The sequence below is a fragment of the Sturnus vulgaris genome, chromosome 5 (assembly GCF_052056855.1).
Source record: "Sturnus vulgaris isolate bStuVul1 chromosome 5, bStuVul1.hap1, whole genome shotgun sequence".
Lineage (NCBI taxonomy): Eukaryota > Metazoa > Chordata > Aves > Passeriformes > Sturnidae > Sturnus > Sturnus vulgaris.
In genome coordinates, this window is record NC_142247.1 from 61,698,463 (window position 1) to 61,724,310 (window position 25,848).

A 25,848-nucleotide genomic window follows, 5' to 3' on the forward strand; every position below is an offset into this window, starting at 1 on the left:
GTTAAAAAAAAAACCAAACGGTTAACTCATTTACTTATATACAGCTTTTACTTGCAATACGGCATTTGGATTCTCTCAGATGACTGTATTCTAGAAGGGATTAAAACTAATGACTGAGCAGCATTTCTTGTGAAGCTGCATTAATTAATCACGTGTAAGTCATAATCAACTATTTCAGCTGCAATTTGCACTGTCAAGTGCCTTTTTCAGGGTTAATATCAGGGTCAATTTAGCCAAAAGCCTTTTGTACTCAAAATCCCTAACAGTAACATTCTGCTGCTCATGAAGAGAAGAGACGATCAGACACAAACTGACAGATACTTTCTCTTTGTGCTATGCTCTCACAGACCTAAAGGCCAAGCCTGAAATTTAGCATACATCAGCATGTATGTCAGACAAACACATATCCTGACCTGAAACAGGATTACCCTAGTTCTGTCAAGATGAAAGGCTGTGAAGGATGGGGAGGATTCGAAGAGAGATGATGCACACAGATACGAGACTGCTCTTTGCATGTGCTCAATACTGGCTTCTCAGATTTTAGCAGCTTTTCCAAATAGTCTGTAAATACACTTCCCACTACGCAAAACTTTCTCATACAGCACAGAAGCAGGCTTTAAAAATACTTAGTATGAGAGCAGAGAAAACATTCCTTCTGATCTCAGAAGGAATTGCTTTAATCAGTGCACTCAGCAGTCCTAATTCTCAAAACCTTCTTTACTAAATAAAGAACTCCAGCTACTGGTTACTCTGGACTTTTCCTGCTCACAACATTCCTTAACAGGATTCTTCTATGCATAGCAAACAATCCTCTTTTACCATCTTGGTTATTCTTTCGAACACCTTATCAGGCACATAATTATAAACACTTCATAAATTAGGAAATGATGATGTTTCCTGAATTTGTTTACATCTTTGCTGAGAGTATCTTCTAAACGAGCATAAAAAGCACATGGAAAGAAGAAATGTCTAATCAAAGAATAAACAGAAGAAGAACCAATGCCTGAGAAATAGAAACCCCAGAACAGAAACTTAAAAATTGTCAGTGTCTGTAGTCCATACACTAGTGCCTACAGAATCATGACATCACAGCCACACACCTCTCCCCCTTGGCCCAAACCCCACAAAATGCTGTCTTCCTTAGGGAAGCAACATTTCAGTATTGTTGTCTACACTGTGTTCTAACTTACTGTAAAGAATAATTACCTCAACTGAACATATAATTACACAGAGTTGTTTTGAGACACTCCTTCCTAACCTACATAACCTGCTTTCACTTTGAAGAGCCTTGGTAAAGCACACTAAGGGGAGATCTTGAGTTGGTACGTCAGAATCAAGATACAAACTCTCCAAATTTCACAAGTTATGGGCCCAGATTCATTTACCCATAACCAGCAAGTGATCTCAACAGCATCAATTTCAAGACCAATCAGCTTAAGGAAACATCCTTGTCTAAGCTGTATATCTAGATAAAGTATCTGAAAACAAAACTCAAAAAAAACCTAAAAAACCAAAATGAACCCACCAACCAAACCCAAAACATCAGTATACAACTGAGTACGGGCTTAACAAAGGTGCTCACTTCATGGAACAATACCAGATAATCCACTGCACTGTAAGCTGCACCAGAACTGGACTTTTATACCAGAAAAAAAACCCCAACAACATCTCATACAACCACAGGCCCCAGAACAATATGCTAAAAATGCTGCCAGAAAAAAAAGGTGATGTGGTTACACACAAAAGCTTAACACACAGAATTTTCGATCACATGCAATGTTCAATAACAAGCTCTTTCCTTGAAGCAAACCAACTAATCTACTACTTTCTCCCCACTGTTTATACCTTTGGATGAAACACAGTTAAGCCAGCAACTCTCTAGAAATCGTTACAACAAAAACATTATATGCTAGAGAATTCTCATATCTAGGTGAAAAGCCCTATATATATAGACTTATTCATCAGAGAGCATCCGAATTATGCACTTACCTTTTATCAAACACCTGCAAATTACTAATAGTTACATTAAAAAAAAACATTCTGCTTCTGCTGAATAACTAAAACATTGTAAAGGTCCATTCAAATTGATGCCACTTTATCTTTTCCTACTTGAAATCATCTGTGAAAATTGCCCATTTTACTAACGTCTCGCAGTTAACACCCAAAATAACTAAGTTCAACTGAACTGTATAGCAGTCAAGGTAGAGAGCATTCACCTAAGCTCAATGGAAATTAAGAAGTATAAGCACAGACATTCAAGTCATGTATTATAAATCACAATAATCAATACTGCACTTTGACCATATTTTAGATTAAAGAGAACCAGAATTTGCCTTTCTTTTAAACTGTTTTGATACTTTTTCTTTACCACTTACTATTTCCTTTCCTAGTGAAAGCTTATAAACAAGATTTAGAATAGTGATCATCAAGACTGAGGAGGGTTAAACACTAACTTCAAAGGTGAGATCTCAACAGCTCCTCCTAAGATTTTTAATCTCTCTTCCCTTAAGTTTAGAGTAAACGATCAGACAGTATGCCTACAAATCCCAATAGATTATTTAAATAGCTCAGATCATCAACTTCCCCTATTCATTATGAAAATTCAAGTTCAACCTCACAGTATTATCAGACCACTCAGCGAAATCATTAACTCCAAATGAGTTAGAAATCTACTTGTTCTACTATTTTAGTAGAATCAGCAAAATAATTCTAAATTCTAAAAAATTTTAGAATTTAAATCTGGTTGACCTAGTAGGCCAACCAAAACTGTATAAAATAAGCTTGGTTTTGTTAAAAGGAAAACAGACAAAACAAAAAATGATTGTGGTTTTGTAAGTAGGTCATTAATGCCTTTAAAGGACTTTAGGTAACTTAGTACCAGACAACACCAAGTGTCAACGGCACCAAGAAGCACAGTTGTGCCACACACTCTCCAGACTTTCTAAAGCCATATGAAGTGGGCAGCAGGACCATGTATCTACACGGTATTTTTAAAAGAAATCTTTAAATACACATACACACTCCACTATTTCAGAGACATGATCTGGAAGTAAAACATGTTACATTTAGCAGGATGACCTCCTCCCAAGTTACTATTTTTGTAATAGATCTTGGAAGTACCAGCTGTCAACCAAGAATTCTACAACACACTGGTACTGGCCAGACCGAACTCCTCACAAGTTAGGCCACATGATTTCTGAAATCCTGTGAACAGGTACAAGAACTACTTGCATAAAATACGTAAGAATGAAACAGGTACTTGCACCACATGGCACCTTTGTTATAAAAGGGAAAAAACCCTCAAAGCATCGTTTTTACCGACATCCTGTTAACTCGGTTTAGCAACTTTGCCCACTGTCCAAACAAACCCAGAGTCATGCCAAAACACCCGATCTACATAAAACATATAAGAAATAGGATTTCTTCCTGAAACTTCTTTCCAGAATGAAAGTAGACTTAGAAACCCTCTCTCATTCCAAAAGAAGAAACTTAAAGCTTTTCCACCTTATTTTCAGCACCTTAATCAAAGGAGTTATAGTTATTATAAAAGCAACACTGCTTATTAAGAAACTTGAGCATTGTTCAACAGATTGAATTACTCCACACTGCTATAAAAAACCATAGTGCTGAAAACCATTAATAAAACACGTGGAACTACAGCAATTCTGATATGATGTTATCTCGGTAACAATACAGTCAAGTAAAAGACACTGATTTATTGAACCTTATGCTGAAGGCTCTCAGAACTGCAGGAACCATCTATGGACTCTTAAGTCTGTATATGTAGTTTATACTTATTTTATGACCTTTACTTAGGAAAGAGCTTTAAATTTTACTCACCTGACATATTTTCCCTTTTCCTTCGCTGCAACAGCACTGCTCTTTCTTTATCTAAACTCCTGAAATTAGAAAATAAATCAGTGCATTTAAGTATTAAAACAGACCTCTAGCATTTCCCATTGACTATTCTAGAATAAACAGTAAATTAACTGAATGTTCAGATACTTAGAAAAAATATCAGTTGTTCACTGTTCCATTCTGTTTTAGAATTCAAAATCCACAAAACTACTTACCTGGGTTGGCAACGTTCACACAGATAAATGTCAGGAATATGCTGTCTGTCAATCCCCATGCAGTCAATGTGCTGCCAGACACTACAAAAACACCAAAACAAAACCCCAGCTTTAAAGTACAATTTTAAAAATTGTGTGCACAATACACAGAGAAAGTAAGCTGTTCTTTTTTTTTCATTGTCATCTTTACTCAGATTCATTACTGCCTAAAACTACATCTCAATCGGTGTCTTTGCCACCACTCTGCTAGCTGACTCCTTTCTCGGAAATCTTTCTTTAACATCAGAAATAAAATGTTAAATTATCACAATAGAGAATAAGATAGAGACAAATACCCTCAGTAGCAAGACTTATGTTTTACATAGCAACAAGTCGTTTGGTTTTAAACAAAAGGATTCAATTCCCTTTTAGAAACTGTTACATAAAATATTTTTATATAGAGAGATATACACTAAGATACAGTTTTATTTCCTCCTACATTTTAAGAGAAAAATAAATACACATTTTTATACACCCTGTTATAAACTGGTAGTACTGTTGTACAGCATAAAAAGAGCTTTTACTGCTTCCCAGAGTCAGGGAAGAGACTGCTTGCAAGACTGAAGACTAACCTAAAAGAGTAGTTTACACTCATCCCTACACTGCTAGAACGATGAGGGACACAAAAATAGTTATCTTCCCACTTGGAAAGAGTTGTGATAAAGTCACAACTCACAGAGAATCTCTTCTTCAAAGGAAAAAGACTCTACCTAACTGGTGACTGCCTACAACTCTACTGTTGGAAGAACATCTTGCTCATTATTTTGAAATGTATTAAGATTATCAGAATCAAGGACCATCAGAAATTACTAACAAGCTTGCTACATAAGCAGACAGAAGAATGGAGCTCAAATTAATATTTTAATTAGCCATAACTATCATTTTATAAATACACAAAGATCTAACAAATACAGCAGCATTCATTAACTGAATGTAAAAATACAAGCTAATATTGAGTAGAAATACAAGATCTGTCTTCTCCTGTTAAATCTATCAGCTCTAAAAATTTCTAATCTTATTTTTCCAATTTCAAATATTTAACAGTAGTCTCTTATTATACTATGATTAAGTAGGTGCTTAAGCATAAACTCAGAAGTCTAAACATTTAACTTTAGCTTCTCCAGTAAGAATCTAGATTAGTCTTGTCACACTTATTAACTGAGTCCTTTGAAAAATAAGTAATCAGAAAGACCAAGCACAGAGAAATCAGTATTTGAGAAGTTTCTTTCACATTATTTTGCATCCTTCAAGTTCCTTGATTCACATACACTTAATTCACCAAGATGCTTTATTACTCAGTACATGCAGATTAAGTAATGCCTAGGTCTTCACGATACTAACAAATATCTTGGGACATAGTACCAGAGACACCCTTTTTAGAGGGGAAAAAAGGTATACCCTTATTAAGCAGCAATGCACAAGCAAAGGCATGATCAAATTAATGAGTAGTAAAGACTGATGGGACTTAAATTATAAAATACTAACTGGCCTTAACTGACTATTTGCCTATTAGAAAACCACACAACCTTCAAGCACTTTTCTGATGGAAGGAAATTTCTTGTGTTGTCTCAACGTAATTAAAATACATTTAGTTACATTTGCTTTCCGTGCAGCATTAACTTTTAAGGAATTTTTACTTTTTGAGTTATTTTAATAGGCATTACCTGCATTTGTCACAACAGATCATATATCCATCATCATGTGTAAAGCCACAAATGCATCTGGTAATATCCGTTCCATAGCTTCCATCCTCGGATGTACTGATGGTAGTAGCACTGGAGGTTTCATCAAAGTTGGGAGTGGTAAATATGCCTACTTCATTCTTGCTTATAAGCACGGATGGAGGAGGAGAAGCTGGAGGCGTTGGAGGAGGCCGAGCACCATAGTTATGGTCCTAGAATTTTGTTATAAGGTAATTTATTGTAAAAGCTCATACACCAATGGTTATTCAAGCCAAAATGTAATAATTTATTTTGCAAAGAACTTCAGGCTTATTTTTGTAGTAAAAGGTTAAAATTTCAGTTACATCCCAATTCCATCTTATTTTCTAACTTCTCAACTATGTCGTAGATTTAAGAACACTATGCTCTGCTTCTAATAGACCATTTTTAGCCGACTTACCCAACTCCCAATAAGATATAGAAATACAAGCATGAATCAGTTTTTTTCCAGATAAAACCAGCAGATTTTTACATAATATATTTTGTACAGAATACTTTCCACAAAACTTACGGCATAGGGCAAACCAATGTAACTGTGTGAATGCGAGCCGCTGCTATACAACTGGTGTGGGTAACTGTTCGATTTTTCAACTACCACAGGGCTAGCTTCTACAGATTCTGGTCTGCAAGGCAAAAGACAGATGAAGAATAAATGCAATTACTGTGTAATTTATATTAATAAATTGGAGGTACTTGCTGCACAACTTCTAATTAACTCCCTGCTGATTGTGTTTAAAGGAGCATACGGGGGCAGGAACAAACTTGCAACCCCCCCAGCAGCCCCCTCATTGAGAAGTAACAGAAGCTGCCAGAAGGAATTCTGCCCAAGGACTGACGCTGCATTCCGAGGGCTGCACGACCATAGAGCCCTGCAGCGACACACAGCGGCACCGACTGTGATACAGGCAGAAATCCTAACTAGGGCAAATTATCTAAACAGTTTCTACTGATTTATCATTAAACAGAAAGAAAAAGGTGATAATTTGCAAGGCAATGTTTTGTATCAAACGCAATGCCTTCTTTAATATACAAACTATGGTTCATATGCACTAAACCACAGTACAAAACAAGAAAGTTAGAGGAATACTAGAACAGGAACATCTATTTGAGCACAAAAAAATTACATCTTCACAGCCTTTCTTGAGTAGTTGTTCATGTGTGCATGACTGAGATAACTTGCAGGTTTTTCGCTGCACCATATGATTTAATCACACTAAGACAAATGAATCCAGGTTACCTAAAGAGTTTTTTTTTAAAAAAAACAAAAAGGCACCAGAAAATAGTAACATTTAAAACTAACGTAGACTTGATGATTCACATTACAAATCAGGTCTAGTTACGTTTTCCAATTTTATTTCTATTATTTTTGAATTTTATTTTCTATCACATATCTTACTAATTCCTCGAGCCGATTTTTAAAATAAATTTGGTACTTCTGAATCTTAAATTAAAATAGATACTGATAGGATTTTTTCTTATACCTTAGAATACTTAACAGAGGCTTTTTTGCTATGCCATGAAGCAATACTAGTTTGGTACATCTGTTGTTTTTTGGAAAAGATTTCATGTATCATTCTATTTCTGAACAAAATGCAGTATTTTCACATCTCTTCGAAAGTGTCCTACTAATGGGTTTGGTGGTGGCCCATTTCTTCTTATGAGCTTTTTCCCATGTGAGGTTACTACTATGATAAAACTGTTTAAGAAACTAGTTCAAAGCACTTCCGGGGGAAGGGCTTTAATTTCTAGGGCCTAAAGAAAAAAATCTTTTTTTAAAAGATTACTGTCTCCAACAGTCATCAGATGCTTTTTTTTGAGACAGTGAATAAACATGTGAGCACACAAATCATGAGAAGTACTAACATTAAAAATTCAACTTCTGCCTAGCACGAGACGAACCAAATCTGACACCATTTGCTCTTTGTTACCTTGTAAACCCAAAAAAGCTCTCGTTTACTCTCTTACACCCCTTTACAACTTGGAAATACAATTAATTTTATTTGGAGTTCGTTAGAATTAGCCTCTAGAAGCAGCTTAGAACTTTAGTTCATGGCTAAAATAAAGACGAAAGATGAAAAAACGGTGCCTTTCCAACTGATTTCCTTCTGCCTGTTTACCAACACACTTGTGCAGTAATCACACATCTTTTCTGTGCTCCAGTAACCCTTCTGACAACCCAGCCAACTAAAATGCCAGCGAAAAAGGCATTAGCTATGCATCCATCATGACTAGGGCAAAAATTAGTTTCTCCAGTAACAAGCAGGTCTTGACCACTGCATTGCTTCTACTGCTATTCTTCCCCATTTCCTGAATAGGACAAGCACGGGTACTTCTCTCCATTCTGTGTTCAATGCTCAACCTAGGTCTTGCTGAAGAATACTCCATTTTCAGAGCAGGAGGGCTTACTAATAAAGGACAGGCAGGAGGGGATTCTGGCACAATCCATCCAGGATTAATTTAGGAGAGTTTTCTTCATTAAAAATAAGTATTACTATGACCTAAATAACAGCTACTTAAACACAGGAACATTCAGTGAAAGAGAACAGAATCAAAGTGTCCCAAAAAGAGACGCTGTGTATTTCATCAACTGACTACAAAAATCACAAAGATAGTCCAAGTTTCTTTCAAGATATGAGGCAAGACAATACACTCAACACCATACATCCATTTCTTACTGCTCTAGCAATTTATAAATCACTTAAGAGAACAAAATTTAGTATTCAGAGGCATAACAGTGGTGGGAAGCAGAAGCATTAAGCTTCCAAAAACATTCATTTATCACCAACTGTTTTAACACTCACAAAGGAGACTCAGAGAACAATGTTACTAAGAAAACAGCACGTCTTTACTTGAACAAGGAAAACCAGAAAAAGGCTGGGAGAAAAATCAGGTGGTAAAAGGCAACTATTATTAAAAAATTAGGAGCACAATCAGCTTTTAGTATAACTTTTTTTCAAATGCTTATCCAGGCAGAGAAACTACTTTCAACTACAACACAGGCTCACTAGGGCTCTGAATGTAACTTACTGTTCCATTTACCCACTGCACTGGGCTGGGGAAGTGGGGAAAAAACCAAGAGACATGGGAAGGAGCTCCAAGAGCATTCACTGAAGCTAGAAATTAATTATCACAGGTTTCCTTTACAGTCAACGGAAGAGTGATACAGACCCCATAAAGCAGTACAGAATGAGCACCATTTTTCCAGAGAGTCTCAGACAGTATCAACTTTGACAGACAGGTTACTGAATTCCTTATTACTCCTGGCTTGGCCAACTATGTGCATGACCTTAAAACAGAAAAAATACCCTCTATAGTCTTGTCTGTTCAAAGGCCAACCCCTTCGTCTGAAATAGGCATTTCAGAATCGCACACCTTTGAGAAGAAATGCCTCTTGGCAAAATATTTAATTGTACAGATGATTAAAGCATGAGATACTACCTAATTTAAAAATCAAGTTTTACATTTTTTGGGCCAAGTACCAGGCCCAAGCAGCAAGGCACTAACTTCTGTATTACAGACAAACACCCCCTCATCTCACCATTGGCAATCTTACAGCCATCCCAGAAAGCAAATTCACAGGAGGAAAAAGTGTAAGCATTCAGATCTGTGAGAACACTGTGAAGCCTTCCTTGCTTGTATTTTTGGACATTAGCCAGTTCTATCAGAGACTGAGGTACTAAGCTTGTCAGCCTAATGACCGTAGCACATTTTTCAACCTCACCTCAAACAACTGCAGTCTTACTGTGTAACTAAGAAACTTATTTATTGTATTTTGGTTTTGATCAAAACTGCAATGTTTGTATTACATTATAGTATACACGAAGCTTGATCGAAATGCTAGTATTATTTTCTAAATAAACATTATTGTGATAAATTGACCTTGGACTTTTGCTAAAATATCATATATACTTGTTAAGTGTTGTGGTCAGCAATTCAAAACTGTACAAAATGTTAACAGGGAATAAAACAAAAAACTCTAGACAAAAGCTTTCCACATGCTCTTGGGCTGCAGTGATTTAAGACACTCCTGTCCCTCTAAAGCAGAAATATTGTATTTTCTCAAATCAATTAAAAAAGCAAAGATGCCCATGTTAAAAAAAAAAAAAAAAAAAGCCTGGAGAGGATTTTCATTTAGCAAGTGAAACAGCTACATGTTCTGGGTCATTTCCTAGTGCTCGTATCCAAAATGGAAACACAATATTCTGCATGCTGCCAGCAGATGGCATTAGCGAGAAACTAAAAGCAGCACAGGAGACCAGTCAATTTGAGAAACCTGAGCCCCTACACATTTATACTTAACTTACATTAAGGAAATCAACCGGCAACGATTCAAAGTCAGTCTCTAAAATGTCATCTTCCCCACTCAATTCCTTTAAAATATTGTTTTATTTCTGACCATTTAGTAATAAAGTAAAAACAAAAAGAAGAAAGAAAAAAAAGCGTATGATTTTTGACTACTATCCAAAATACAATCAGTTAGAATTTGGGGCCATCAACCACTCCATTAAGTATGTAGATATTCAAATGGGAAACAAAATATCACTAAAACTAAAATGTTCAAAGACAAAATGTTCAAAGATGGGGTATCCAAGCTTTAGGCTGTGAAAACCTAGCTAAGAGTACTTCCTGAAAATGTGTCAGAACTCCAAATGCAACCTCAGCAACATCAATCTTCCACAATCCAGTTTGATAAGGTCTAATTTTCAAGCAGTTCAGGTTTGTTTCCTGCTTCTACCAGCACACCTGAACAGTATCTAGCTGAAGGTCATCTCAGATAAAAGAATACAATATATTTTGCATGAGAAACAACATTTTCTATTTCAAGACACTTCATCTAACCAAAGACATTTGACAGGCCTCAATACCTAGACAACAAGAACCACGGACTGCTTCTCTACCAGGGAGTAGGTTCTGCTACCTAAGCACCTTGTAGCAGGCCCTACAAGTACAGGCTGGTCTGATATTATCTGTATTTAAGACTACACCAATGCTCTTTTTCTCCTGGATACTGAGTTCAATACAGAGATCTGTACACTGTGATTGTGAGATTTATAATACAGGCCTTCTCTCTAAAAAACATGTATAGATATTAAAACCAGAAAAGCAGTACCATCAATGGCATTTCCCAATGTGTAGCTTGTACTTATGCCCTAAGCTACACAAGCACTCTCTGAAGCCAGGAAGTATTTTGAACCTTCAGAAGTGGCTTGTTCTGCTTACTCCTACAAGGACCTTATCACTATGAAGTCACACATCCTCATCTTTAGTAAAGATCTACAATAAAGGTGAAGTATGTGTGTTTTGACTACAATGACACAAAGCTCTATCTGGAAACCCCACTTATGTACATGTAACGTAAGAAACAAACTATTTCAACCAATTTTGAATATCCTTAAACCTCTTAGTAGTACTCTGCACAGAGCTCTTTGCTACAATTATTAAAATAATATGTGCAACTATTAGTCATATGAAACTATCCCCTTTTTTAATAGGCTTATGCCTTGGTTTGAAGCATAAGGAAAAATCTTTCAGCACTAAGAGACTGCACTCCACAAAGAGCTTTTTCCTAAGCTTCCTCTGCATAATCAAGTTTGCCACTCCCCCATTCTTGTGTTTGCTCATGCTTCAGCAACTGATGAGGCAACATCAGACCTGCCAGTCACAGTGGAAAAATTCTAGCTCCTCCCTCTTGGGAAAACCCCAGAACTTGCTCAAAGACCATCTACGACTGTTATTAACACACTCTATATCCAACATGCTACTTTCTGGAAGAAAATGTACTAGAACAAAAAGTAAACCAGAGATGGTGATATTAAAGTTTTACAACCGTGTAAGCTGGTAGGTTAGGGACACACCTTTATGTCACACTTCTTGCGACAGTGACATGGCTTTTGAATCAGCATACACCGATCATGTAACTACACACATTTCAGCGTGAGTACGGCAGAGATGACAAGAATTAATCTAACTGGCAACAGCCACTTAACATCTGAAGAAAAGCAGCTCCTAACTGGGTCGCTCTGCCACAGTATCAAGCAAATAACACACTGTGAACTCTACCTTGTTTATACTGACAACTAAATTTATTTATTTTAATTTCAGCATGACATGCTGTGTCTGCTAGGAATGTCAGCAACCTCAGGAATCATGACCCTCTCTAAACATGAAAGAGAAGTACAGAAAAAGATAATGAAAAGAAATGTGAATGGTTCACTAAAGTTAAAAATTTTCTGCACCAAAGTAAATAGTGTTCATGACATGAAAAGATAGAACAACTTTAAAAAATTAATGTAACAAAAATTTTTGAATAGCAAATTCTTAGTTCTCTTAAAATAAAGAGCACAAACCTAGAACAGCCTTATATATAACTGGAAGCACAGCAGAGAAACATCCCTTTAAAAAGCCATTCTAGAGCTCTGCTCAAACTTTCCTTCAAAGTTTGGAACGAAAACCACTTGCTTCTTAAACATTTGACAGTCATGTTGATGCTACAAACATGGAAAGGTTTGTTTGGCAAGAAACTTATCCAGTCGGAGATGAACAGTACCTAAACCTTAGGCTATCAATGCTGTACAGGAGACTAGGGGGAAAAAATAGAACCACAACACAAAAACCACACATACAGAACCACCCCCCCCACCCCCCAAACCTAACAAAAAACCCACAAGCCACCCTTCTCATCCCCCCAAAACACAGAAACTCACTATCCTACAATATTTTGTGCTAAGCCAGAGTTTACTGAATGCATTTCATCAGCTTTTTGTAACCCTTTATACAGTTATTAAATTAATGATTTTCTACTAGCTTTACAATTTGAAATAACTTTCTGAAGTCACAGTATTAGCCATTTAAGCCAGGCCTCCAATTTTCATTAAGAAATGCACCATTCTCTTAATTAGTACTACTTTCTTGCAGTTTAATGCACCAAATTATTTTTCTAATGTGCAAAATAAAAAAAAAATTTTACATGCAGTTAAAAAGGAAACTGAAATGGCAAAATATGTCAAGTATGAGAAGTAAACCAAGCAGCATCTTTACTTCTCAGTGTGATAAACAAGACAAATATGCATCTGTAGAAACATTTAGCTTCTCTACTCTGCTACACCTGAAGTGGAAGAAACTGATATAAGAAAAAAGTGACAGTTATTAATTTAAGTAATTAAAGATTCAACAAAACTAAGGAAACTTTTATGTTTTCTCCAACTGTAGTCAAAAAACAGTCATGAGTAAATTGAAAGTAATTAAAAAATGAGTAAGAAAACTTACAAATTATGTTCACATACTTACTCTGAGCCTGCAGCCATTTCCAAATAAGAAGTATCTGCTGTGTCAACCCCCAATGGGATCACTATGCTCATGACGTTCGTTTCTGATAAATTCGATTACTACGGAGTCCTATGCATTGGTATCCAAAACACTGGGGCATGCCAGCCACAGTGCTCATTGCAAACATCTAAGTGCATCCACAAACCCTGTCAGAAACAAAACATGCAGAAGATTAAGTCAGTTCATTTTAAACCCAGGCAATTTTACATCACGTATGTATTTTAATTTTAAAAATTGCCACTTATATTCTGTCACAGGTATTTCATTAGTTTTATTTTATACCAGTGAAAGGAAAACATTCCCTCTTCTCCAAAAGTTAACTGCAAATAAACTTCTTTAAAGAGTGTGATGATCATAACATCCAAACTTGAAAATATTCCAAATGGACCATCATTCCAATTCATTATTAAAAACTCCAGCACAATCAGGGCAGTGCCAGAGACTCACTTTATGGCAGATTTACTAAGTATGAAATACATTTGCTTACTGCCTTGTATTGTCAAAGCTTAGTTGCTGTACCTTTCAACAGAAACCTAGTTAGAGAATTTTCAAGTAGGTTTTAGGCAGCACTGTTCATTTTTGTTTTGCTCCTTAAAAAAAACAATCAAATGTCTTAACTACAATTTAGAATTTTTTAAAAAACAAAATCATTCCATTAATTCACGATAATGATAGGAAACCTTTTCCATTTTAATAAATCACCATTAGAAGATACTATGCCCATTCAGTTCCTCTTTTGGAAGAGATTTTTGAAAAGGAGTAAAATAGAAATAATCACTAGTAGTTTTAAATGTAGAGCAAACTACAATCTGCTTGACTCGCACAAGTGAATACAGGATCTGACCTCTATGCCAGGTACTACCAGTCCCCACTTCCCTTACTGCATAGGCCAGAACACCCAACCAAGTACAGGAGAAATGTAAGCAGCTCTCACCTATTCACAGATTAGTAAACGAATGCATTTTTATACACTAATACAGACCAGGATTTGCATGCTAAGTAAAATAGCCCAGCATTTTCAGTACTTACATAATTAATAATTGCAAACTTTTTCCAAAATGTCAAAATGAAAGACCACAGACCATTTTGCCATGAAGCATACATTGTGCCCAATAAAGACACTCCTCTCACACCACAAAATGTTGTATCTTAGCTGATGTCTAAAGGAGTACAACAATTTCGAGATCAACATATTTGCACTGAATCACAGAATGTGCTGCAGTTGGAAGGAACCCACCAGGATCAAGACCAACTCCCAGCCCTGCACAGCACCATTCCTAAGAGTCACATATCTGCACAAGAGCATTGTCCAAGCACTTCTAGAACTCTGCCAGGCTGGTGCTGTGACTGCTTCCCCGGGGAGCCTGTTCCAGTGCCCAACCACCCTGTGGGGGAAAAGCCTTTTCCTAATATTGAACCTAAACTTGCCCTGACACAACTTCAGGCCGTGCCCTCAGGTTCTGTCACTGTCACCACAGAGAAGAGATCAGTGCCTGCCCCTCCTCTTCCCCTCATGAGGAAGTTGTAACTGCAGTGAGGTCTCTCCTCAGTCTCCTCCAGGCTGAACAAACCAAGTCACCTCAACCACTCCTCACACGGCTTCTCCTCAAGGCCATTCACCATCTTGGTTGCTCTTCTTTGGACACTCTCTAATAGTTTAATGTCTTTTTTATATTGTGGTGCCCAAAACTGCCCCCAGCACTGGAGGTGAGTCTGTCCCAGCTCAGAGCAGAACAGGACAATCCCCTCCCTTGCCTGGCTGGTGATGCTGTGCCTGATGCCTCCAGGACACGCTTGGCCCTCCTGGCTGCCAGGGCTCTGCTGATTCACATTCAAGTCCCCACTGAACAGGACCCCCAAGGTCCCTTGCTGTGATGCTGCTTTCCAGCCTCTCATTCTCCAGTCTGTCCCTACATCCAGGGTTGCCCCATTCCAGGTGTAGAATCCAGCATTTTTCCTGGTTGAACTTCACTTGAACATGTTTTTTCCTTGCCCAACACTACACCGACAAAAAGCACAAGCCCCTGGTGAAAAACGGACTTCAGATGAACGCTGTGAATTAAATCCGAATTGTTTTCTTTTATTGATTAGGTCAGCAGCTTCGGGATGACAAAGTGGCACGAACAAGATGGCAGCAAGTCTTCATCTAACTTCCGAAATTTTGTAACACTATTGAGTATCAACAATTAACTTAAGAACATGCCAAGATGTTCTTGTTAGGCTTGAAGTGCCTGAACCTACAGTTAGTTCATTTTCCTTCTCGACAGCAAAAGCTGTGTTTTGGTCCTATTATGTGAGACACCAAATACAATGAACTAGAAAGATATTGGGCCAAGTAGCCATTGGAACTCTGCTTTCCTCATTTAAACATCGAGTGTTTTCTTACTAAATACCACAAGTAAAAAACCGTACCACTAGCTATGCAAAAAATTAAGAAAAAATGTACCATTTTCAAGAATAAACAGCAAGAAAAACATGTTAAATCAGAAGCAGGTACAGAATATTTTCAATAGAAGGCTTGGAAAAAACGTAAGCTCCTCTAACAGTTTAAGTGAGCACTTATTTTCCCACCATACAGCTAACTCTACTCATAGGGCAGAACCCTGAATGGCTGCACCTACAACTCAGAGGAAACATCAACTCACCATTTAGTCCCCATCTTCTGTAAAAGTAAAAATTTACCCAATAACTGAAAAGATACCATGAATTTTTAAAATGCAGGTAAAATACGGTTAATGGCTGTTCCATTACTCCCTGCAGTGTGACCTATGCTACCAAATCATTAGCAGAATAGTTTTTACTTTATGCCTGTTTTTAGGTAATTCTTAAAAAACAGCATTAGTGGTTCAATGTAATCTTAAAAGACACTGGACAACACTGCCTGGGATCAAGATCCTCACTTATAAAGATGCTTCTTGCCCTTAAACTTCATTTTGTTGGTGGTGTCGTTTTTCTGAAAACATTTTCTTTAAACACTTCTGACCAGGAATGCTTCTGACCAGGTAATGCATCAGCTGTAAAATAACACAGGCAAAAACACCCTGGAAACTGATGGAGGTGAAGAACATACTTAAGACAGCTGTCCCATGGGCTGTGACATCTCCAAATTTACATAAAACAACTGAGGTTACCCAATCATCATACATTCAAGTGACCTCCACTGGCAATACAGAAAGAAGAGACTTGCTTACCAAATCTATGATCAAGTGATCTATAATCAAGTGATATTTGGGACTTTTTTTTAATGCAACACAGAAAAAAGAAGAGCTATGCATAAGTTGAAAATCAATGGCTAATGCATGTCCCAATTAATAACAATCTCTGACAAAGCAAATACATAACCATTCATTCTAAAAAACCACCACAACAAAAACAATGCCAAAAAAAACCCAAAAAAAACCCCCAAAAAACAAAAAACCAACAAAAAGGGGAGACACACAGCCAAAACAAACCTCCTGCCCTATGGCAAACTATTCAAATACAGCTCTATCAGAATTTAGTCAAAAATTCTAATAGCCTGACCTACACTGAACCAAATCAGAAACTTGAGGAATCATGATTATTTTTGTCTGAAGAGCATTAAATATAAGTTTTATCTATAAGGAAATGGAACATGATTGCAATACTAACTCACTGGTTTTGACCATCTTCTTCATCACACACACAAAACCCTCTAAAGCTTTTCCTCTGCCTATAGTTAAATGTGGAAGAATGAAGGCAGTCACTGGCTTGCAATACCTAGACAGCCAAGTTAATACAAACATTGCTCATTATTTATGAGTAGCCATCCTCAACAAATGCCCGTAATGGGAGTGGGGGGAGACCTAGGATAAATTAATAACACTACACCCACTTACTAAACAGAACTGTGACCTTATATATAGGCGATCCAATTATGACCACTAAAGTGATTTGGAATGATGGAAAATAATTATTTTCTGCCATGTCAGAAACAGAAGTATTGTCATGACATACTAATATTTCCAGTATTTTTGTAAGTTAAGGAAGAACATAACACAACTACTGGGGAATTTTATCTATGAAGAGATTGCTTATCCTTTGAAGCTTGGTATTTTTGATGAGTCATAAAATACTATCTGCTGTCATGATTTGGTACTTTCCAATTCCTGCACGTATCCATCTATTTCAAGTAATTATTTTTTCAGAACCTTGACAAACTGTCATCCATGGCCTTTAAGAAACTGTTTTCACAGGTACACTGATTTCCACAACTTATGTTTAAGAAAGTCTTTCTTCAAGCAGTACATTACTTTGAAAGACAGGAAGACCACACTGGTTTCTCCAGTTAATGTCAGGGTCATGGAGTTAAAAGCCACTATATAAAAACGCTAGTCCAAAGTTCATTGATGAGCTCTTTACTGGGCAAAGTGCCTCATCTACTGTATCTTAATTAACAACAGTAGAGGCCCTCCAATTTTGTTATAGTTTACTCTATTAGTGATAATACACTCTAAGGTCTCAAAGAATTTTGGCAATCTTTTAGATTCATAAGATTTTCTCATAATCACCCTACAGCTTTATTATATGAGAAAAAACATCCTTATTCAAATTAATTTTGCTTTTATTTAGTTGCAGTAAAAATTTATTTTTCCCTAATAATAAAATGCTCATCTTAAAACCCAGAAAAATTTCTGTTCAATCTAGTTAAAACATTTATCGTGTGCAAGATCAACCTCTTCACACCCATCACACTTCACCATTCATTCATACTGGTTTACACTTTTAATGGCACTTCTCATCTCTAGAGAATGCACAGGAGCTTTCTGACTCGACAGCCACATCAACTCTAACATATGTGAAGTCTCACCATACTTCTCATGATCCACTTTGTTTATGACACCAAGACTCTTTTAGTAAAAATTAACTGTACTCAAACAACAGAAGAGCGTAATACATTCCAAAATATTAATCTCTGTGGCTTTGTATAGAGAACACAATTTATGCATTAAAGAACAGAAAATAACTCACACATTATCCCTAAGGTATTCCAGCAAGGCAACATTATTCTGTGGTCTAACAAAGACCACATTTCCTTTCTGTCATATATTGCTAAGATCACTTGTGTAGTGTGATCTATCACTTGTGTCACAGCAGAAGAAAAAAACTCAACTTTTACACTGGTACACAAAGGAGAGCTCTTGAATCAGAAGGTAAGTGCATGATCTCCTGAAATTACACCAGTAATTTTAAAACTGCTAGACCCTATGTCTAAGAATACTAAAGCTCCCATCTCAATGCACACATACAAAACTTATATGAAAAATCCACGACAAGAGATGGTGGCAACACCAGTAACAACTTATTTGTCTTAAACATAAAAAAAATCCCAAAGAGATATTAATATATTAAGATAGTATTATTACTTACAGTAATATTATTTATTACAATATGGCGAGGAGTTTTTGTTTGTTGGGGTTTTTTTAAACCATGTTGTCTAATACTACAAAAATCCAAGACAAAAAAAACTTAATGAAAGCTGTTTTTCTTCACATCTCTTGACAGCTTTTTACACAGTGTCACTGTTCCTCATTTTTCCCTTCCCACGAATCAATTTTCAGATTCTATTGTCATGTGACAAATACAAAAAGCAAAAAACATACAAAAGTTAGAAAAAATACTTTTACTATAGAAGTTAGGAACAGAATTCAAAGTAACTTGAAACTTAACATTTGTTTTCTTATTTATAAAGGGGCATAACTGGAATAATGAATTAAGCTTACAGTTAGATTATATCCTGCCTCAAATATAACAATCTTCCCACATACACAGAAGACTACACTAACTTAAGTATATGGATTGTTAGATCAGTTCAAGCTTCTGACATCACTAGGCATTAAAAATTACTAAATAATTTTGTTCCTGTTTTTATGGCTTCAACACACATGTAAAGTTCTTCAGTATTTTTTCTGCAGTTATCAGCCATCACCCATCAACAATTACAAGATTCAAAAAACAGTTATTAGATGGTTTAGATGGTTTCAAGCTTTAGAAGATTTAATCACAGAATGCCTCTGCAAAGCAAGTAACAAGGATCTCCCTAAACACAGAGGTTTAAGGAGAAAAATCTAATTCTAATTCTGTTATTTCGTTAGACTCAACAGTGCTGGTGTAAGATAGTTTAGATTTTACACTGATGCATACGACTTCAAAGTGAAGTCCTTAACTAATGTCAAGACAGAAATATTCATACACTAACCAAATTACCCTCTCTATACTCTGTCTACACAGAATTCTCACAAGGTCCATAAACAAAATCCACATAACTAGAGTTGAAGAAAAATTAATCAAAACCTTCTAACCTACCTACATATAACAACTATCTTTCCTTAAAAGCAGAATTATATAGCTTGAAATATGTATTACAAAATACATAAAGGTGAAAGCAGTAATTTTCCCATATGTAGTAAACTGAGTAACTGAAATGGCCAAGAATGACTGTCATTCCCCCTTGACCATCTAAAAAGTTACATGGTTTCTCAATTTACCCAGCAATGGGCAGTTCAGCTCACCTTTACCCAGAGCTTATTTCCCCTGAACACAAGCACAGAACTTTTCCTAAACTAGGAGTACTGGTAAACCCCTTCCCTCACACCTTTACATCCAGGCAAGAAATTAATAACCATTTCCTGGAGCAGTATTCAGTATCAGAATACACACAGAATATATGAAGGCTCATTTCCATGACATGTGTACAAATCTTAAGGGTATCAACTTGAAGCAACAAATGAAACTGCTGGAGCAGTCAATCTGCCACTCAAGCACTGACCAAGGAAGAAGAGAAAGAGTAGAAGAGTTACAAGAAGTACAGATAAAAAATAATTCAGTGTTAAAACACAAACTATCTGCATGACAGTCTTGAGTCAAGCAAGACCTTTCAGTTTTACCAGCACACAATGCTAACCTGGTTGTAACTTCAAGTCAAACTGAATACTGAAGTGTTCTACAGCACTAAGCCCAAACCAAAACTCTTAACTTCCATTTGCTCCCAGTATAAAATTCGCACTACTGTAAGTCCATGTTGGCTCCAAAGGTACAAAGGATCACTACAAACTAATTACTGGTTCCCACATCAATAAGGTCTTTCAGGCAAGATGCAAAGATTTCCAAGATTGTATTACTGCTTTCAGATCTCTGCTGACTCCTGCATATCTTACTGTTACTTGTTTATACGAAGTCATCTCAGGTAATAGATGACCAAAAGGTAGTATTCTGTTTTATTGCATTTTATTACCTCATCATTCATCTTCTACGAGTAAGTTGCATTTATTGAGAATGCAATCTAAACATTCTCCTCCTCCCTCCAATTACATCATATGTGTACACACATTTTGCAATCACGAGCAAAAGCAATTCTTGTCATACTTTCCTTGAGATTTACAGGCCAATAATTTTATCCCATGGTCATGGGAACCACCCTTCACTGCAAGAAATCCACAATACTGGACCTAAGGGAAGTTGATGCACCTATGCCCTAGCACAATCTATACAGGAGAAATCTAACTAAAAATGCAACTATCAGTAGTTTGTCAGAGTCCACAGAGTGAAAACTAATGTCCTGAACTGTCACAAGGCCAACAAACTAAGCTTTACTACTTGGCTTTCCCACCTACAGGTTTTATCCCCCCTTTGGAATTTTTTTGCTTGTTTGTTTTTGGTTAGGAGGTATGCATGTTGGGTTCTGTTTGTTTGCTGGGTTTGTTTGATTTTCAACTTTATTTTTAATTGGGAAAGGAAAAAGATTTAAAGAAGATTTCATTAAATAAAATCACGCTTTTCTGAACTGCTGCTTTCTACTACTGGTCTGAGTATAGAAGCCTAACAAGAATTAGATTATTTTCAAAATTTGCAAGAGAAACCAGCATTTTAATGGTACGCTCTAGATATCCTTCAAATAATGAACTACACTGTGCATATGCATATATGTATATGCTTGTATCAACACACAAATATGGAAAAAATATGCAGCATATATACACATACCATAAATAAACGTATTAAGTAATCAATATTTATTCATTGCTGTCTGTTTCTCAGGAGGTAACACGCCTTTAATCAGTCCTAGAAGCAGAATACATGAATAAATGACTAATCTTACATACAAGGAAGTTTTCTCTGTTTCCCTTAACATGCTCTGTAACCATACAGATTTTCCTAAGAGATCAGGGTGGATATTCAACTTGCAGATGTTACACCACTGCAGCTGCAGTAAGAACTGGGCAGGCTTAGAAACAACTGCAAGTCCAAATAAAAATTTGCTACTGTTTGCTGCTTTCTATGGTAACCTAAGAGATTAAGTTTGCAGTTTACTTCTAATTTGTGCTGAGACAGAAGAAAAAAAAAGAGTAGGAAAAATAAGACATAGTAGGCACACTCAAATATACAAATTAAGACTTATTAATGACCAACTCCTGCAAATCATATAGAAGAAACAACTTGTTCTAGAAGAAATCTGGCACTTGTAGTGCGTGCTCAAACATCCCCACTGATTTGATGTTCTCTATATCCCCCTCAGCAGTATCTTCTTCCTCATCACAATATTAACTGCTTCTAGCCTCACTCTCAAGCCCCCAAATAATCTCCTATGCTGCTCAGGGTCACCTATACACTGTCAGTACTCATGTCCATCTAACCTCCTTCTCACGTGCCCTGTCAGACAGGCAAAAATCCAAAAAAGTACCTGCTACGGCTGGTTTGAAGTCACACACGACACGCAATGGCTAAAATCATTATGCTTCCTCTCCCTGTTTCTCACAGGACATTGCTCACAGCTTCCCCCCATCTCCTTTTGGATTTTTCAGTAAGCTTCAGATAGATCAAGGCTACTAAATTCCTAGCCCTGTAAAATTTCTGGTTTATTACACAACTGCTCGTACTGACACAGATCCACTTAATCATCAGACCAATTTATTTAAGAAAGACTACTATTACAACCAGCTACAAAGTAAGACTCCTCCTCCAACTTTGCTTTAAAAGAGTGCCAATAAGCATGATTTACTAGCACAGAATCACAGAAAGGCTTGGGATGGAAGGGACCTGAAAGATCATCCAGCTCCAACATCCCTGCTACAAGCAGGGACACCTCTGCTACCAAGTTGCTCACGGTCCCCATCCAACCTGGGCTTCAACACTTCCAGAGATGGGATATCCACAAATTGTCTGGGCAACCTGTTTCAGCTAATGTTTGTCTTGAGACAAACGCAGGATTTTACATTCAACAAAGACCAGTCACGTTTGGAATGACAGCCAAACTTTATGAATTGGTCAGAGTTTAGTATCTAACAGAAAGAAATAAAATCCCCTGCCTCCTTCACGGTATCCAAGATCTATGCATAAAAAGCTTGAGTTTCCATCAGTACACGGGTCATAACATGGACTACACACTCTAGCCTCTGCTATACACCAAAGCTGCTTTCCACCACACATAAGCTACTTTCCCTTACTATCTGGTCCAACTCTTGCTTATTGTGTGAGTGAAAGCAAGGTCTCTTCCTCAAATATCTATGCCAGTCTCTCAAAACATGAAGACTTGCCCTTACCTCTTCTCTCTCTTCACTCCTTTTCTTCTCTCACTGGAAGTTAGACAAAATATGGGACTAGGAAGAGAAAAAGAGTGAGTGGTAGAAGGGAAATAAAGGTAAAAGCAGTTACAGAAAGAATAAGAATTAGTTTATTGAACAGGAATCAATCAAAGAAGCAGTAAGCAGAGATATACTAACGCACAACATGCTTACAGATTTTAAATTTTCTATTTGCAGAAGTCAACACCCAAGACTGAAAATTAACTGCCAATTGTTTGATGTTTGTAAGTTTACTAAACACTTGCTATACTTCTGAAAACAAATCACACCAAAAAGAGGCCGAGCCATGCAAAAAACAGCAATTATTATGAGCTGGAAAGCCAAAGAACTGTAAAATACAAAACAAATACAGCACATGAAGAGGCGTAAAATTATTTTTTCATAGCAATATTGCTTATTGCTTGGAGAAATACATATTAGCTACCTAACATTAGCCTGTTATAGTCTATCACTGAGAAATGTAAAAAGCCTTTAAAGAAAAATTCAAAGGCTCAAAATGCTAATAAAGTAGTTTCCCAGTAAAAATACCTTGGTTTCATGTCATTTTTTGCGTCAACTATTTTACTGCAAATGAGTATTTCTCCATCTAGCAGAAAATGATAAAAAGCTGTTGATTAAACTTAGACAAACCGCCTATATCTGACTTAGCAATTACTCTCAAAGAAAACATTTCATCTCTTACCTTACACTATTATTCTTGACAAATATCCTAAAATATAAAGGCTTTCTACACTTATATACAGACCACATTCTGTAAGAACACTCTAAATTAACGTCTACAACTGTATGGGCTAAGCCTATTTATTTCTTATTAAATAGAACAGTATACCTCATGGCAATTCAGTCACCAATATTCCTCCCAAAAAGTACGTATTTGGGGGTGAAAAAATATGTAGCTGAAAATAGATATTGATATCACCTTCAACACTACTAATATTTTGCAGGCTTCATGATACCAAATTAAAAAATATTTTTTCTATGCTGCTTAAAAAGACTTGGGAGTCCACTGTAATTATTAGCTACCTACTACACAAGAAGTGAATTCTTTTGGCTTATTTCAAGTCTCACTTCAGCTAAGCATGCTTTTGTTTTGATGTATTTTCACTTACACAGATTTCAAAACCTAGCTCCTCTTTTTTATCTGTGGCATTTGATTTATCTAAATAGCTCAATAGCTGCTTCTACTTTTACTCATGGAAGCAATTTGTAGACATTCACCTAACTGCTACACTTATATCTAGGAATCTAAACACAAGTCACAAAGTCACATTCTTTCAAACACAAACTTTTAATTCTTTCTGGCAGTCAGAAGAACTCCATTGTGTAATTTTAACTACAGGTCAACCTGGACTATATCTTTTGGTAACAATTTGGCAGTATTTCAATGTTCTTTACAAAAACTTGGGGAAGATACTGGCAAGAAAGAAAATGAGGGAACAGATGGAGGGACTATTTCATGTTCAAGGACACACAAAAAAAATACAGAAGTGTAAGATCAAAAGAACCTTCCTACTTTCAAGAAAACAAAACCTAATTTATTTTCAGTTGCAATTATTTTGCAAAACTGTATTATCTGGGTTAAGAAATTCTGATTCCATGCATTTTAACTCTATAGCTTTGTGTTTTCAATTGAGGTTTCAGTATGTTTTACAATTGTAGTAACAGATATATAAAATACCTCATCTTTAAATAAGCACAAAGAAATTCTGCCCAGCGATGGAAGCTCAATAAATAGCTTTAATTTTCACTACTACTGCCACACAGAAAGGAACAAAAAGCAATGTTCAGCTTTTGTCTTTCAGCACAAAAGATATTACTGGAAAGTAAGACAGAAAAACAAACATTTAAAAGACCCCCACAACACAGTCATTCATAAAAATCATTCATAATATTAAAGATATTAAAGATTCGCATCAAATGCTCCTATCCGAAGCAAACGAAAAAAGCAATCAGTGTAATTACTTGGTAAGCATTTGAGGGAGGAACCTTACCCATATCACCAGTGAAATAACTACTGTATTGTTTATGAATTATATATAAAGTATTCATGTTTCTTTCACAGTTCTAGAATGTTAGGTTTGGAAATCAAAGGACACATATAATCACTCTGTACGTTCCTCAAAAGTTATATATAAGTTGCTGTCATTCTCAAGTCTTCAGTTCAAGCAGAACTGACTAAAACCACTCCTTATTGAAAAACTTCTTTAAACCAATATTTAAAACAGGATTAACCGTCTAGACTTGAATATCATCTGTCTGTGACACAGTTTTCAACTCAGGCCCATTATAACCATTCCAATTAGAAGTTAGGTCTCTCTGTCTACTCAAGGCAAGCTAAGAGCATCACCAACTGTCAAAAAGTATCTTCAGCCCTGTTAATTTAGAAGGGTTAAAGAGTAATGAACTCCAAACAAATTTAAATATTCAGAACATCTCAAGGTAAGAGACCCAATTCTACCATTCTACATAGAACTTTAAATTCCTGAGTGGCAAATACAGGCTATTAGTTTTATCAGTCCCTGTGACTGATATATTACTGTTCAGCACAACACCTTTAACTCTAAAATGGAGAGAGACATGAATGTGATGGATGGACCATTTGGTGAATAAGGAACTGGCTGCATGGCTGCACTCGTTTGAGTTGCAAGCTGTCCAGCTCGATGTCAAAGTGGAGACAAGTGATGAGCAGCATCCCTCAGGAACTGGTGTTGGGACCACGGCTGTTTAAAATCTTTGGTAGTGACATGGATTTAACACACTCTCATCAAGTCTGTCAATGACATGAAGCTCTGTGGGGTGGCCAACAAGCAGGAGGAAAGGGGCATCATCCAGAGAGACCCTGACAGGCTTGAGAGGTGGGCCTGGATGAACCTTAACGTGGGTGAAGTTCAATACAGCCGAGTGCAGGGTGCTGCACCTGGGACAGTGAAGCTCAAATACAGGCTGGGCAGAGAACGGGTGGAGAGCGAGCCTTGAGGAGGACAGAGGCTTGCAGCTGCTGACTGAGGAGCAGCAGGACACAACTTGGCAGTGTGCACTCTCAGCTCAGAAAGCCAACCATGCCCTGGGCTGCATCAAAAGCAGCGTGGG

General features: G+C 36.7%; 1 protein-coding gene across 3 annotated transcripts in view; it reads right to left on the reverse strand.

Annotated features, from left to right (window-relative positions):
• Window positions 1–25,848, reverse strand: part of KMT2E (lysine methyltransferase 2E (inactive)) — a 60,081-nt gene that overhangs the window by 28,385 nt on the left and 5,848 nt on the right. For 2 of the 3 annotated variants that reach the window (XM_014869025.2, XM_014869022.2), the window contains exons 2-6: window positions 13,121–13,305; window positions 6,345–6,456; window positions 5,777–6,006; window positions 4,074–4,154; window positions 3,841–3,899 (exon numbers count right to left, since the gene is read on the reverse strand). In XM_014869025.2, the coding sequence (XP_014724511.1) occupies window positions 3,841–3,899; window positions 4,074–4,154; window positions 5,777–6,006; window positions 6,345–6,456; window positions 13,121–13,191 (553 nt within the window). In that variant the 5' untranslated portion in view covers window positions 13,192–13,305. Of the gene's footprint in view, window positions 1–3,840; window positions 3,900–4,073; window positions 4,155–5,776; window positions 6,007–6,344; window positions 6,457–13,120; window positions 13,306–22,716; window positions 22,774–25,848 lie in introns of all 3 variants that reach the window. The other variant, XM_088165828.1, reaches the window with a different exon arrangement.